Below are 15,589 nucleotides of genomic sequence, written 5' to 3' on the forward strand. Positions count from 1 at the left end.
GAGTGTTTCTGTCTCTGCCTGTCTCAAATCTAAGGAATGGACGTAGAGGGACAAAGAATCACGATGAACTTGGTGGCTGTTGTCCACGTGTATTTATTGTATTTTGTGTGCACAGAATGAAGAACACACTGGACGTCTGGTCATTTCTGACCAATCACAGGACAAAATGTGGTCAGATTTTCTCTCGAGTTTGTGACCAGTCACTTTCAAATCCAATATAAAGGTAATAAAAAGCAAACGAGGTGCATCATCATCTCGATGCTTTCAGGCTGCGTTACCAGAAACTTTCACCATAATCACTCTGAAGCATCAGGACATGATGAACGCATCCTCGTCCTGTCAAATTACTTTTCTGAACTAGCAGTTGCTATGACAACAAGGAGGACAGTGATTAGCAGTGTTAGATGTCCTCAGTGGTGGAAAAAGGATATTGATCTTTACTCAAGTAAAAGCACTAATACAATAATATCTAAAAACTTCATACAAGTGAAGGTCTTACATTGAATATTTTACTTCAAAGTAATAGTACTTGTTCTACCTCTGCCAGTCTGATACGGTAATTATTACATTATTCTTGATTTTTAGAAACAATTTTGGATTACTTCTTATTTCTAAACTTTTCAATTATCTCCAATATTGGAAAGTTTTACCTCTTTGCCTCTCAAAACAGTTAAGTCAATTGATAAGGGTTTTATTTCTCCATGCTGACGACAGCCAGAGCCAGTGGCATTATGTTTACAGGTTGTCCAACCCATTCTCATGAACACAATATCTCAGTAACATCTCGAGGGTATTTCTTCAGATTTGGCACAAATGTTCCCTTTGACTCAAGGACGAACTGATTACATTTTGGCGGTCAAAGGTCAACTTCACTGTGACATCATAATCTTCAAAAAGACTTCTGGATATTATTCAAAGCTGTAACTCAGGAAGAAGAGATTGTGACCATATGTCCTGCAAATTGGCTTGAGGCAGTAATTCTAGTTTTTATTTTAAGTCTGTAACAATAAGTATAACTATAGCTGTCAAAGAAATGTAGTGCAGTAAAAAGTACAGTACTCAAGTGCAGTATAAATTGTACTTAAGTACAGTGCTTGACTTTCCACCACTGGACATCCTTGTGCATGTATACAAACAGAACAGAATGAACCTAAAAGGGGCAATACACACTGGCGTTGTCAGCTGCACATGAAATGATGCAACAATCAACAACATCAACAGTGTGGGATGTACGTAAAGGTAATATGGTTATAATACAACAGTAATCAGGCATGGACGATCCCAGAGCCTCGTGTTCATGCTATACCTGAAGGTTTCAAGCAGATATCAGCCATGCTTTATAGGACTGTTCAGCAAGGATGTATTGGAAACAAAAGATTTCTAATGGTGCAGACAATTTAAAAAAAGAAACTATCTGCATTATTATTCAAACACATCTTTTGCATATTGTCATCGTCTTTAGAGCCACTTCAGGATCGTGCCTCTTTGAGTGAAACATTATTTTTATTTAATTAATTTAACAAGTGATCCTCCTGAAATAGTTTGAAATATATATTATGAATATATTTCTAGTGGTTGTCATACTCCATGTTCAGATGAGCCGCTTGCTGAGAGGAATATTTTACCAGATACAAATTGCAAACGTGTTTGGTGTCAATCAGACTCAAGGTGAGGTTGGATTACTCAGACAGAAGCTTCTCATGCATTTTACTGCCGGTTTTAATCTTGAGCTCACACCGGGAGAAAAGTAATGGCATCAAGTTTTCTGTGTGTGTGTGTGTGTGTGTTTACAATACCTGTAAGGAACACTTTTTAAGTTGCGTTTGTTTCACACTTTATGTTCGGTTAAGGATGAAAAACAAACAGTTTCATACCACAAACATATTTCATTGCTTATTCATCTGAGAGACGTCAGAGAGGAAGTTAGTGAGGTTAAATATGACCTCATGTTTTAATCATTTTTACTAGCATTTTTTATCAATCCAGCTTTCATGGTAAAGCAAACTGAGCACTAACCTTTAAGCAATCTTCACTCTTCAAACTCGGTCAATGAATTAAGTTCAAATAAAAGTCTGGAGTTCAGAACAGGAGATGTACAAATCGTGGAGGTCTTCCAGTCAATAGAGAATATTTTCCAAATGCAGTGAAAGTGTGTTTGTGTCTGTGTCTGTTTAGTATCCCAGCAGATCCTGCCATCAGATCAATAATAAATCACACATCAGGCTTTGCTTTAAACACTAAGCCCCTGTGCTCGTAGCTCCATTGACATGATGAAAGCTCATGAAAAAGCAGATTCAAACTGTCATGACAGGCGAACGCAGCAACAGACCAAAACATGTTAGAAACTCTCTGCTCTTCAATAATTCAGAAACCCAGCTGCTGAATCTTAACAGCCGTACATGTTTACATAAACATTAATATTATCACATCCTTTGGAATACGAGCAGTACACCTCAGCCCTGAACACAGTTTCCCCACTACAGCCAGCTGCCATACACTGTGCATCAAATATGCTTTGTGTAAAGCATTAGCGTCAAATATTTCAATAGCTTATTTCAGTTAGCTGTATGTCAGGTGGTGGAGTTTGACAGTGAACTCTGCAAACTGAGGGAAATGTTTAAAAAGCGTCTTTAAAAATGTGAGAAACATTATTCCCTAAGAGAGAGCATTTCAGACTCAAGTATCACTGACTGAGCGGGTGACATCCTACAAATGCAATTCTCTGTGATTAGATGGTGATCTAACTAACAAATTAATTAAGTACTGGACGATGGTGTTGCCACTATTCTCTACACTTCACTCTTAAAATGCAGGGTTGGCCGCCTCTGTCAGTTAGGAGAGACTTCCACTCCTGAGTCTATATGCAGGTCAGGGGGTTCCTAATCTAAAAAAAAAAAATATACTCAGATGGAATAAATTTCAGCAGGAACTGGAGTTAAATTGCCAGATTTTTGTTTAATTCAGATTTTAAAGGTCACTATACAGCTACCTGCACTAAAGTCAAGTAAAGCATATACTTCTATCTATCTTCTATCTTTAAGGTTAACTTGGCCTTTATCCCATATTATTACACATATTTAATACTGGTTTGATGCCCTTTTTACATTTTCACCACCTATCCTTATCTTTCATTTTAAGTTTTGTAACTTTTAATGTTGGTTAAATTGAACAGCTCAGTACGGAAGCCCTGAAAAGCAAGTGATTTTTTTAGTTTTTGCCAGGATCGTTTCATCAAGTTTGTTTTCATCTGTGAAAACAGGTGTTTTTTTCCAAGCTTATTTTCCCTCTCTCTCTCTCTCTCTCTTGAAAATAAGTGGGGAAAAAACTTTTTGTCCTTCTTTTTCCAAATGTTTGTTTTTGTAATACTCATTTCGGCCACAAGAGGCTAAAGTGCGCCTCTACCACAGTCTAAATCAGACTAAAAGCATTCATGTTTCCTTTTAGGACATCTTTAATTTCTCCATGTGCTCACAGGGTGCATATAATGTGCGTGTGCATATAAAGTTATCTAACATCACTGTTCTGTTCCTTCTTTTGGCCACAAATGTATTCTAATGTGCGAAGGCTTTCTGCCAGAAACACTTTAGGAAGTCAGGTGAGATACTATAAAGAGTGACAAGTCAACATGAGGAATAAGCTGTGATGGAATAATGGATCATACATAGAGCAGAAAGTGATCTAATGTGAGATGACTCCAGTCCTGCTGCTACCTGGTGCCCCTATGACACGCTCCATGAAAGCTGTGAGAAACCTGTTTGATCTGATTATAAATAAAGGTATTCACAAATTTAACTACAGTCAGAGATAAACAGCAACAACATACAGCACAAATGTGGAAATACAACTTGCATGAAACACGGATACATACAGTAGGTGACGGTGACGCTGCCGAGCCCTCCGGTGCAGTGCGAGTGTGAGTGTGAGGGCAGCAGCTTGTGCCCCTGAGAGAAATGACAAATCATTAGCTTTGGTCCAGGGGTAAATGGGAGCCACACTCTTTCAAGGCCCACATTTCCATTTCAATTTTCTGCTCAACAGAGTTGATGTATGTGGCGAATCACATCGCAAGACCAGTCTCCACCTCGGCTCCAGCCTCCTGTTATTCACTGGCTAGAGTACCTCAGTGACCTTGTGTCTGTGTGTATGTGTGTATGTGTGTGTGTGTGTGTATGTGTTTGTGTGTATGAGAGAGAGAGAGAAAGAGAGAGTATGTGTGTGTGTGTGTGTGTGTGTGAAAGAGAGAGAGAGAAAAAAAGACAGGTGTGTGTGTGTGTGTGTGTGTGTGTGTGTGTGTGTGTGTGTGTGTGTGAGTGTGTGTGAGCATGTGTGTGTGTGTGTGTGTGTGTGTGTGTGTGTGTGTGTGCGTGTGCATGTGTGTGAGCGTGCATAAAACCCATTGTCGCTGAATCCAAGACAAACAAGTGAGGGGAGACATGAGGTCTGTAAGAGCAAAAGCTTTGCCTAAATGTCAAACTAGAGTACACCTGGAGTAAGAGTACACCTGGATGAACATAGCAATCAACAAACAAATGAAACAACAAGATGACATGCTCACCCTGTACCATTTTTACACAGATACGACTCTGAACTGGCAGACCTGCTGGCAAAGACGCCATAGACAGGTACAGTAATGGAAAACTCTACAGAAAGTTGTAGCCAGTCACTCTGCAATTGTGAGCTCTCGTCTGAAAGTGGGGCAATAAAAAAATTCTCTATTCAATAAAATAGGAAAATGGATGGAAAATGAATACCAAATAATGTAGCCTGTCACACAGTGAGAGGGAGAGACACACATAATGAGCTGCAGTGGGACACACTGCAACACACTCAGGCCTTGGGGCCCTGCAATCATATCAACATAAAACAGTATTGTTCAGCAGGCGAGAATATGTTTTTTTTTCCTTTGGTACAAAAGCAGTTAAACTTTAATCAATTGTGATTTTGAAACATTTTATAATCAGAAGTAAAATAAATGTTTTAACCTCATGAATTAAAGATAATTCATGGAGTGAAGGAAAACTAGCAACAACAGTCCCAGTGGCTTTAATGTGAAATTTATATAGTATGTTGCAAAAATAAATATTTAATTGAGGGAGGCAGTCATTTTAGCCTTTCTTTCCCTTTTTTAAATTCTATTATAATTAAGTTTTTCTCTATAGATGTGTGTGCGTGTGCTTTCAGATGTTAGTTAGTGACTTCTATATGATCACAACTAACAATACTGGACTTTAATCTTGTATTGTCTGAGTTTTTATTTTTTATTTTTAAATCAGCTAACAAGATGACAATCCACAGTGAAAATTAATTGACTCAACATCCACAGTCGACTGGTAATTGCCAAAGCATCCCTTTGACACCAGGGTTGTAGGGATACATTGTAATTTAGTTTGAGGTAATGCTAAGTGTTGCTGTGTGTGTGAGAGGAGTGTAGATAGGCTAAGTATGGAGAAGGAAGTGTCAAGAGGAGACGCTGATTGAGCTTATCTGTGAGCTCAGGCCTTCCTTTGTCAGAGTAGCTCCTCTCTGATGACGGCTCTTTGAACATGACAGAATAATTAAAAAGGAAGGAGGAAAAGCTGACATTTGCATTTTGACCTTTTTGATTTACCTGGCCAAAATTGCTCTCACTTCCTTCCAGAGCACATTATAATATCATTCCGCCCTTGCCTTGTGTGTGAGGAGTGTGTGTAAATCTGCATTTAAGTATGCGCTTATGCGTAGGTGTACATGATGGTTCTGTATGCATACGGGCAGTGTGTATTCATGAGTGTGTGGGAAAGAATAAAAGAATAGATTTATGGCACATTACTCGGCCATCTCTTCATTAAGGAGCTGTTTCCCAGTAAGCGGGCTCTATTTGAATAGCTAAATTGTCCAAGGAGTGTGCAAACGAGGACTAATAGCCCAGTGCCCTTGTCACAGACGGCCCCACTGCCAAAGTCAAACTGAAGATCTCTGAACCTCAGTGTGTGTGTTTGTGTTGGTGTGTGTGTGCGTGTGTGTGTGTGTGTGTGTGTGTGTGTGTGTGTGTGTGCGTGTGTGTGCTTTGAGAGCATGCTCAGTAACAATTCTTTCAGTAAATTCAAGGCTTCATGCTTTGTTTTAAAATAACATTTTTTGGTAAACCATTAGTAAAGTAATCAAACGACCACTTTTGAAAGTTAGAGCTAGCTATGTTGGTCCCAGCCCCATGCTAATGTTTATGTTTGGGTTTGGATCGTGCCTCTAAATGTCTTAAGTTTTATTATGCCACTTCTATGTTGCAACAAAACACCTTCACCTTGAATCTGCAAATACAATGATTCAGGCGCAGACTTACTGAGCTTTTTATATTTTCATAATATAGTAATCCTCTCTCAGTTTAGGGGGCCAGAGTAAGATGCTTTTCCACCTTTGTCTTGTGTGCAAGGTACAGTACAATGAAGCTGTGACATAAATAATGTTTTATAATGCTGCAAAACATTATGGAAGTAATGTTGTAAAACATGAATGTGAAGTTACAGCTTCATGCAATAAAGAGGGCTTGGATTATTCTGAGATTTCAGATGTATTACTTACCTATGTATACTGTGTGCCACTGAATCTACGTATATGAGAATGGTGTCAATCTTCTCATCTCTCAGCAAGAAAGCAAATCTAGTCATTCACTTAACAATATTATTGAAGCCCTGGACAATCATCAACATTGTGCTGCACTTTTCATAGACCTATCTAAAGCATTTGATTCAGTCGATTATAATATTCTAGTGGATTAAATACGCTCAGTTGGTGTAATGAAGAGTCCATTAAATGGTTTCATGACCGTCTCTCAGATAGAACTCAGACAGTAGCTTCCAACTGTTCCAAGTCCCCTTAGTGTTTGTACAGGTGTTCCACAACAGTCCATACTTGGTCCTCTTTTACAATATCATACCATACACAATATCATCTCTGACACCCCAAACTGTAATGTACACTTTTATGCAGATGACACTGGCTCTTCTCATGATCTAGCGATTGCTAATCTAAAGTCATCGTTTGACACTTTTAAATTCTGGTAAAACCAAATGTATGCTGTATTCTCTAGGTAAAGAATATCCAGCCTGCTGCCCATATCAAAACCCTTCATGGTCATAAAATTGACACAGTTGAATGTAATAAATACTTAGGACTCTAGTTGGATACCAGACTCACTTTTAAGACCCATTTGGATCACCTATTAAGCAAACTGAAGGTAAGATTTGGATTTTAGTATAGTAGCAAATCATGTTTCTCTTGTATAGTCGAAAGACTGTCGTACAATCTACAATTCTATCTGCTCTTGATTATAGTGATATTGTATATATGCATGCTTCTCCTCCTCCTTAAAGTCTCTTGAATCCATGTATCACTGCACAGCACTGCGCTTCATCACAGGTGACACTTTTCTCACTCACCATTGCGTTCTATATGAAAAGGTTGGGCGGTCCTCCTTAATAAACAGAAGGGAGCAGCATTGTATGTTGTTTATTTATAAGGCTCTGCTGAAAAACCTACCCAGTTATTTAAATACAGTATTTACAATTTCATGTCACAGGACATTTTAATTTTAGCTCCTGTTCACACTGAACTCAGAAAAACTGGTTTCAAATTCCATGCTGCATACAAATGGATTGAGAAATGAAAAATATGAAGATTTAGATTGTCTTATTTCATTGGAACATTTTAGAAGGTTGTACTTTTGTATTTACAATCATAATAAAATGATAATATTTTCTCTTTACTGAAATGGGTTAAATTAAGAGTATCCATGCTAAAGCCCATTCTAATTATTGCAGATCAAGCTCAAACTGTGTGGATACTATTTTCAGTGTCACTTCTTTCTCGTTGAGATTTTGCCACAGCCCAAACCTGTATAACATCAGACCTTAGTATTTCTTCCTGTCACACTGTCCTTGTGTGTCTCTAAAGAAATGCTCTTTGAAATTTGATGCTGACGTCCCTAAGTTATTTCTCCAAAGTGTGGAGCAACCTTGTGTTTGAGAGGTAACCTAGAGAAAGTTTTGGCATTACTAGAAAAATATATGTAAGTTTGTAAAATATACGGTATAACTGTCTGCATATATACTATAGAAACCAGTTACATTACAGCCAAACATCTCTTATTTAGGAAGGCTACTTGGTATCTGTGTGTAAATCCAACCACCACCCCCCCCCCCCACCCCCCCAATTTTTCCACCAATGATAAATAATTTTATATTTTTTGTCATGTAATGCAAGAGATATTTCATATTCCTAAAGCTATACGACAGTGTTTTGGAGGCATGAAATGGGGAAAGGATTTTGGAAGCAGAATTTCTGTCACAGAGCACTGAAACAGCACCACAATGAGCCAGATAGGGAATTGTCAGACCCAGGATATAGGAAATTCTGAGTAGAGGACACATTTGTTATAAACCCAGGAGTGTAAGCCTATGAAACCCATTTCTTGAGAAAATAAAAGTGGGGGGAAATAGTTGAAATAGTTGGAAGCTCTCTGGAGTTTCTGGAGAATCATCTCGGGTCCATCTGACAGACAGATAACTAAAAAACATGAGAGGAACAGACACACAATTGCTTCAGATGTCAGCGCTGACTGTATGAGAGGAGAAAAAATGCAACTGAAGTGTGAATAATTTAATCATTTCTCAGTGATCAGTTCTTTCAGTAGATGTTAAGGAAAAATCATATTGAGGAATGAAACTTACTGACCCATTTAAAATGTTTCTCTGTTTTCTGATTTTCTCTGAATTCACAGAAATGCAAAATGAATGGATCTTCAGGATGCATCTCAGGGTTTTGAGTGTGTGTTGACACTGTTGCAAGCTTGCTAAACGTTAACTTCTGCTGATGTACTGTATGTCTGTACCTTTCCACAGCTTTTTTTCTTTGAAAAAGGGGACGGCACAGAATTGGAGCACACAGTGGAGCCATAACAATTAAAAACAAGCTTATTAATCCTTAGCTTTGACAGCTGAAAACTGCATCTGTGCTATTTGTGGCGATGCAGCATGGTTCCCTTCTGTCTCAGCCCAAGTTGTTTACCACTGGTATTTTTGCAGATGTCAGCCAGGACCATTTAACAAAAGAAACAGAGTCGCGGCTCATCTTATAACAGGTGTTTGATAAACACACAGTGGAATATACAGTAAAAGGATGTTGTACTGGCCAAATAATGCAAGTGAGATTACAGTGTGGAGTGGATGTGTGAAGTATATAATTACATACGGTATATTACCTGTGCTTATATCCTAAATATGATCAAGTTTGTATAATTTGTATAATAACACAAAGTATCTCTCACTTAACCTGCATAATCTTTAAGATTTCAAGGGAAAAAAAGTCATTGATCACATAAGACTTTAGGCATTTATATTGTACTGCCACCTAGTGGCAAAAACACCCCACTATCTGTGAGATGGCATTCATTCCATTCTCCAGTTACTTTACAATGAGATTAAATTCTTCCCCTGTCGTTATCACATGGAAAAAAAACCCACTTCATTCCAACGCAGCATTTTTGATGAAGTCCATCAAATTCTTGTGGAAACCTGATTCACGGGGGTCACACTTACTTCCAAAAGATATTTCTATTGTATCTTCTGCCATTGAATGGGTTCATTACGTTCCTTTTTCAAAAGGCCCACGCTAAATACAACTGGACCAACTGGAGGTAAAATTCATTGCCAACTCTAAAAAGAAAATCAGTTTAAGACAATAGTTTGCTTATTAAAATGACAAACTATTCCTTTAAAACCTTTGGGGCAATACAATCATAAAAAGAACATCTAAATGTGTTATCAGTGTGAAGCCTCTAAATTCTTAAAGAAAACTGAATATCATGTTTGCTTTTTTGTTTTTAAATGATATAAAGTAGAATTGAAGTGTAACTAAAAAATCCAAAAGTTGTGCAACCTTCAATACCCACAGGACTTCATTAGCACAATTACTACGCTTATACGCTTCACTTCCTGATCATTTATTTTAGTTTTATTGATCACTGAGCAGTGTGTAAACATTTGAGTGCTGACACGTAGCAGGCAGCCCAGCATGACTGGAGGATGGAGAGACGTCGGACGTCAGAGTCATGCTAGAGCTCAGCGTGCAGCAGGACTTTGGCTTTCTTCATGTTTTTGGCCACTGTTGAAAAAGAAATGACAAATATGAATAAAGACCAAGGTTCTCTTTTCCTCAGTGGAATAGCTTATAAATAAAGGCTATACAAGCTGCATGAATCAGATTTTGACATAGTGTACATACTGTTACTCTACGTTGTATGAATAGATGTTTTTATTATTGTGTCTTGGCCCAAAGTAAGTGGTGACTGCAGTTTCACAAATATATCTTGGAAGGAGAGCTGCAGATTTTCTGAAGCCCAGAGGAGCCTTGTACTATGAAGTCTGCTCACTTTTCAAGATCATACACAGGTCATCCAAATCAAACCGTTTATTCTTCTGTTTTCCTGTTTTAACCAAAACTGTTTTGACAGGACAACAGACATCATTATCAAATTAATATTAAACATCTTTTTTTTAATACATACAATACAATAAGACACAAAACAACAACTAAAGCTAAGCTGCTACTGTTTTCTGCTCCAGTTAAAGGTTTGTTTACACCAGCGCTGACTATGATCATAGGGATAGGGATAGAAATTTCAGTCACACAAAATGCAGACTTTTTCATCTCAAATTCAAACATATATGAAAGGACTTCTCATTCATGGGTCAATGATATTACAGGAAAACACTTTTATTTACTGTTTTGATCAGTGTTGCCAGATCAATGTTGTTTCAAGTGATTTGTTTGACTATTTTGTTAATTAATATCATCTCTGCATTAAAACCACCTGCTTCCTTTTTTGGTAAATTGAACTTAACTCTGCAAATTTGACACATTAATGTGTTGAAACATACATAGAATTTCTTAAAGTAGTTTGAGCACTGGTGTTATAAACCCAGCTCCTCTTGCTGAAACCTCAAACCTGTCAAAGCCCCTTGCTAACTGTTCTCTCTGTCAGACCCACTTCATAAATAAAGTCTGTCACTTCTGTCAAAACACAGTGAACAGTGTGGGTTCAGTGTGTCTTCATACTGGTGTAAACTGTCATTAGAGTGGATGGTCACTCACGATGTTCCATGTCATCAGGCGTGTAAGTGTAGAGGTGGTTGCTGTACTTTCCTGCAATGTCTGCGCGCACAGTCATGGTCGGATCTGCAGAAAGACAAAGGTTGCTGAGGAGAGCGATTATTTGACTGTCAGAGCCGTTCTGCTGTTGCTGCTGTTTGTTTAGTTAACCGCTTGTGTTTCCGGAACTGTCTTTAAAAGCAACTTGCAGTGGAAACAATGAAACTGATAAAGTGGTGGAGCAAAGAAAAATGTAAGAAAGAATAAAGCAAACAGACGACAGGTGTCAATTATAGCGAAAAACCGAGGGGGTGACGTCTTACAGCTGCAAGAGTGGCTATTCAGGACTGAGTTAAAAGAGAATATCCAGCCCTAGTTTCCCCAACACTCTCCACACCATCATTAAGAATACAGAACTGCAGAGTCTGTTCATCTGTATTCCTTTCCCTCTCATCAGCCCCATATCTATGCCATTGATTATGCTTGAATCCCTCTTCTGCTAAAAAGACATAAAAACTACTGTGAGATTCTTAAGCATTCCAAAGAAATATATACAAATCAGCCCAGGGCCAAAAACTGGACCAAACAGAGGACACAGCAGGAAGTTAATTTTGTCATTCGAACAAGTTTGGCCGAAATTTAAAGGCTTATAGGGGAAATAAATGTTTTCAACTGACCAAATGATGATTCATTATTTAAATATTTACCAACAAAGAGTATTCGAGGAACGTAGTATCCGTCAGGTGCCTGATGCTTGTCGTTGCTGTCTTCCTGTAAAAAAAAACACAAAATATAAACAGCAGTTTGTCCATTACTACAAATACAAATAGTGTGTCTATTTAGCAGAAGGCAGCTGTTTGTTGCACATAATTATGCTTGATATTGTCCAAGATTCACCTCCAAATATTTGATTAATTAAACAATGAATATAGTAATGATATTTAATGAATATAATGCTTAGAGACTATACATATATATATATATATATATATATATATTATATATATATATATATATATACAGTGTGTATATACTACAAACAACAAAATACTAGTTTAAAATCCCACTATACAGCTAACCTGTTTTATCTCATTAACCCTTTATATTATTCACTCAGTCAGGATTTTGATATTCTGTCCTTGAGTGCTGATTTCTATATTTGCATATTGCATTGCCGTGGAAAAGAGTTTCTTCATATACCACAGTTGTTTAATTACCACCAAGTTGAGCATGATGAAATCCTCTTTGGCCATTTTCTGGATGGACTTTTCAGCAACAAACGCCTTCTTCAGTGCTGCTGAGATAATTCTGTTTAGTTTCATTATAACATTTCATATTCGACAGAAAAAGGAGCACATGTGCAAGTGGGTGAGGCATTTTCACTTATCACAGGTTGTGTTTTTAAACTTTTGGCCCATGCACCAAACTTTTGTACTTTTGGAAAGAGGATGTCAAGCAAGTTAGTAACAAGTTTTAATAAGTGGGACCTGCAGAATATCCATGTCTGATATTCATGTTGCTCAATATAATAAGCTAAATGGTTTAAATTCTTCCCAGATAGTTTGGCTGAGTTGTGAACCTAACAAAGTAATGATCAGTATGTTGAGGCATTCAAATGGAGGGTGCAAAATATTCTGCTTCTTTCCTCAAAGCTGGTAAAAATGAAAGCCAGACTTTGACCTGTAGGTGGTCTTTATTGTTTATGTGTGAAGAAATCCTGGTGGACACTTCCATTGAGCTTACTTCCAGGAAGCCAGCTGAGTGATTTATGAATATAATTCTTTGCTATTTCGTATCCTGCTTGGCAGGTATTATGGAATGTACCTGTTTGGTTCCCCATGAGACCAAACCCAAGTCTGGGTCAGAAGGGCAGTGCAGGATGTGCAAGCTTATATTTATACATTAAAAAAAAAAGTAATGAAGCATAGTCGCTGCAGCACCTTGACTGTACGGGCAGTCGTCTCGATGATGGATGACCATCAGAGGCTTCTGACTGTGAGAAGAAAACCACAGAGAGACAGTCGACACATTCTTCAGAACAATATGCACAGTGTTGGGTGTGAATGCAGTCATGCATAACATAGTCCCTGAGAAAGTTGCCATGCCAGACTTTAAAAGAGTGATGATAAAAAAAATAGAATAATAATTTGCTTTTATGGGACAGAAATTGAGCTATATTCCATGAGAGGAGCAAAATGTACTCGAACAGATGTAGTTCTGCATAATGCAAAATTTTAACCCCAACCTTAAACACTGAGCCACCTAATCACCCTCATGGATTTATAAGTAGGATAATTAGGGTGAAATCCCATGCCAATACACAGAATGCATATAAATAGTATGCTATTTACAGATGTATAAAACAAAATTAACATACAGTAAATATAATAGGCATCTCATTAAAGTAATTATAGTAATCAGTATTTTCAGTAGCTGTAAGTGATACGCTCTGCTTTCTGCAGGGTGATAGTAATTCATATGCATGCCATCTGTCAGACTCCAGCCTTGAAGGTGCAGCTGTAGCAACGAATTAGAGGACGTGAACTTCAGTTTCCCATTGAAATTCTGTTCTCACAGCCAAATACTCATATCCAGACAGAATAAAGAAACATTCAGGGCTGTTGTCATGGTGCAGAGCCTTACCTATTGACCATCTTTGACAGGCCCTCTTCATAACTTTTGACCCAACTAATATTATCCCCCCATCCTGCAGGGAAAAAAATAATGAAGTCAGCAACAATATGGTTTCATTATATTAACTGAGTTCCTTCTTAAGAGAAGTTCAAATTCAAGACTTTATATGTTTGTGTTGTGACACAAAATCCAACTGACAGCTATGAATTTTGTTTGCTAATTATTCTTGAGAAGGAAACTACAGTTGTGAGTGCTTGAATAAAGGAGCATCACTCACCTCTTGACAGGGACTGGAGCTTCTCTTTCTTTTTTTTTTGGTCTCCGGCACTTGCACAGATACCAAAGAACAAAGCAAGCAAGACCCAGCGAAGCATCACTTCCTGTCCTTTGAGAGAACTGTAGTGACAGTTGGCAGGTAGATTAGAAAGAATTGAAATTCAGGGAGGTGTTCATTTGGAAGACATTTTGACTTTTGACCCAGAGCAGCAATCGCTCTGCTGGCTGACAGCACACTTTACAGATATCTCTTACTCATATTGTCCTCTGTAATGCTGACTCGCCAAACAAGCTTGACAAGGCTGCGATTCAAATGACTGTACATAAAGCAACAATGTCGATGAAGCAGTTAAGAAAGAAAGGTCATTTTCATATAAAATCTGCACCATTATTAAGAACTCAAGCTGCTGCCATGTTACAGAATTCATTTTGTGAGCTGTCATTCTTACATGTTCACATATTTTTGGTATGAAAATAAAAATGCAAATCTTTTACTTCACTGTTTATGTATTGAACTATTAACATTTGATATAAAACAGTGTACCATCACCATAACTTTTAAAGGCATCAGTGTCAAGTAGTAGGTTTAAAACAATTACTTAAAATCTCTGGAAACCCCTTATTATACAGCATTTTCAGTAACAACAAGGAGGCAGTAGCTATTAAAACAATATAGCCTATAATTTTTCATATAAAATGTATTTCATAATTCATGTATTTCACTTGAAGTTGCACAGAGTAGATGTCTTACCTTGACAGAATGAAGCAACAAGAATCTGCACTCACCACTCTATATGCCCTCTCTTTTGTCAAATGTTTCTTTCAACTGAACTCACCAAACAGGTATATCAAAGTAGTGTGCTATAAACAAAGAGGGCTAACCACTCACTAAAACACAGGCAGAGTGATACAGACTGATGTAAGTTGCAAGCATTAAAATTAAAGTGGTAATACCTTTAATAAAAACGCCATGAGTAGTTTTTATCTATCGGTTAACTTCATACCAATTGCAGTAAACAGAAACACCCTAATCAAACTTACTGTGACTGCCCTTTGCCTTTATAAAAGCACCAGTTCTTTTTCAGTTGACGCAGGTAGGTTGTTCCAAGCATCTTGGAGAATTTGCCATTGTTTTTTCTGTGGATTCAGGCTCTCTCACTGTCTTCTGTCTCCTTTTGTGTAATCCCAGATTGACTTCATGATGTTGAGATCAGAGCTCTGTATAGGCAAGACCATCTGTTTCAGAAAGTTCTTTGGGTTAACTGTCAAGTGCTGCAAAATTTGAATTGAACTGCACTCCATCTGACAACACAGGTTTATAAACACCACTCAGATATCCAGAAACACTTTTTCATACTCATCATATATCAGTTTTTTATATGGCATTCATTTTTAGCCATTTAGCTGCTTCCTTTTAGCTATGCACTTTGCACACAGATGTGCCAGAAACTGCCTGAGAGAGAGCCACATCACAATAATATGAACACAATATTTGTCATGACACATCTATCTATCTATCTATCTATCTATCTATCTATCTATCTATCTATCTATC

The 15,589-nt window shown here is 37.7% G+C and overlaps 1 protein-coding gene across 3 annotated transcripts; it reads right to left on the minus strand.

Annotated features, from left to right (window-relative positions):
• Positions 1–9,946: 9,946 nt before the first annotated feature.
• Positions 9,947–15,312, minus strand: agr1 (anterior gradient 1). Of its 3 annotated transcripts, none has more exons than XM_056389622.1 (8): positions 15,076–15,312; positions 14,036–14,154; positions 13,768–13,831; positions 13,065–13,117; positions 12,342–12,418; positions 11,832–11,895; positions 11,128–11,211; positions 9,947–10,137 (listed from the first exon to the last, which is right to left on the minus strand). In XM_056389622.1, the coding sequence occupies exons 1-8, from the start codon at positions 15,144–15,146 to the stop codon at positions 10,088–10,090; spliced, it is 582 nt and encodes a 193-aa protein (XP_056245597.1). In that variant the 5' UTR covers positions 15,147–15,312; the 3' UTR covers positions 9,947–10,087. The 3 variants fall into 3 exon arrangements, with proteins under 3 accessions (XP_056245597.1, XP_056245598.1, XP_056245599.1); XM_056389623.1 differs by lacking the exon at positions 15,076–15,312 and adding an exon at positions 14,786–14,864 and having other exon boundaries at positions 9,950–10,137; XM_056389624.1 differs by lacking the exon at positions 15,076–15,312 and adding an exon at positions 14,821–14,841 and having other exon boundaries at positions 9,950–10,137.
• Between the last annotated feature and the right edge of the window lie 277 nt (positions 15,313–15,589).

This window comes from Seriola aureovittata, chromosome 11 (assembly GCF_021018895.1).
Source record: "Seriola aureovittata isolate HTS-2021-v1 ecotype China chromosome 11, ASM2101889v1, whole genome shotgun sequence".
NCBI classification, from domain to species: domain Eukaryota; kingdom Metazoa; phylum Chordata; class Actinopteri; order Carangiformes; family Carangidae; genus Seriola; species Seriola aureovittata.

What these genes read in the sequence shown, in the direction of transcription:
- agr1 (XM_056389622.1), bottom strand. Translation starts at nt 15,146, where the DNA reads ATGCTTGGAACAACCTACCTGCGTCAACTGAAAAAGAACTGGTGCTTT. An exon ending in CTGTCAAAGATGGTCAATAG is followed by an intron (nt 13,118 to 13,767) that starts GTAAGGCTCTGC and finishes TTCTTCTCACAG; the next exon opens with TCAGAAGCCTCTGATGGTCA. An exon ending in CGACTGCCCGTACAGTCAAG is followed by an intron (nt 12,419 to 13,064) that starts GTGCTGCAGCGA and finishes TTATCTCAGCAG; the next exon opens with CACTGAAGAAGGCGTTTGTT.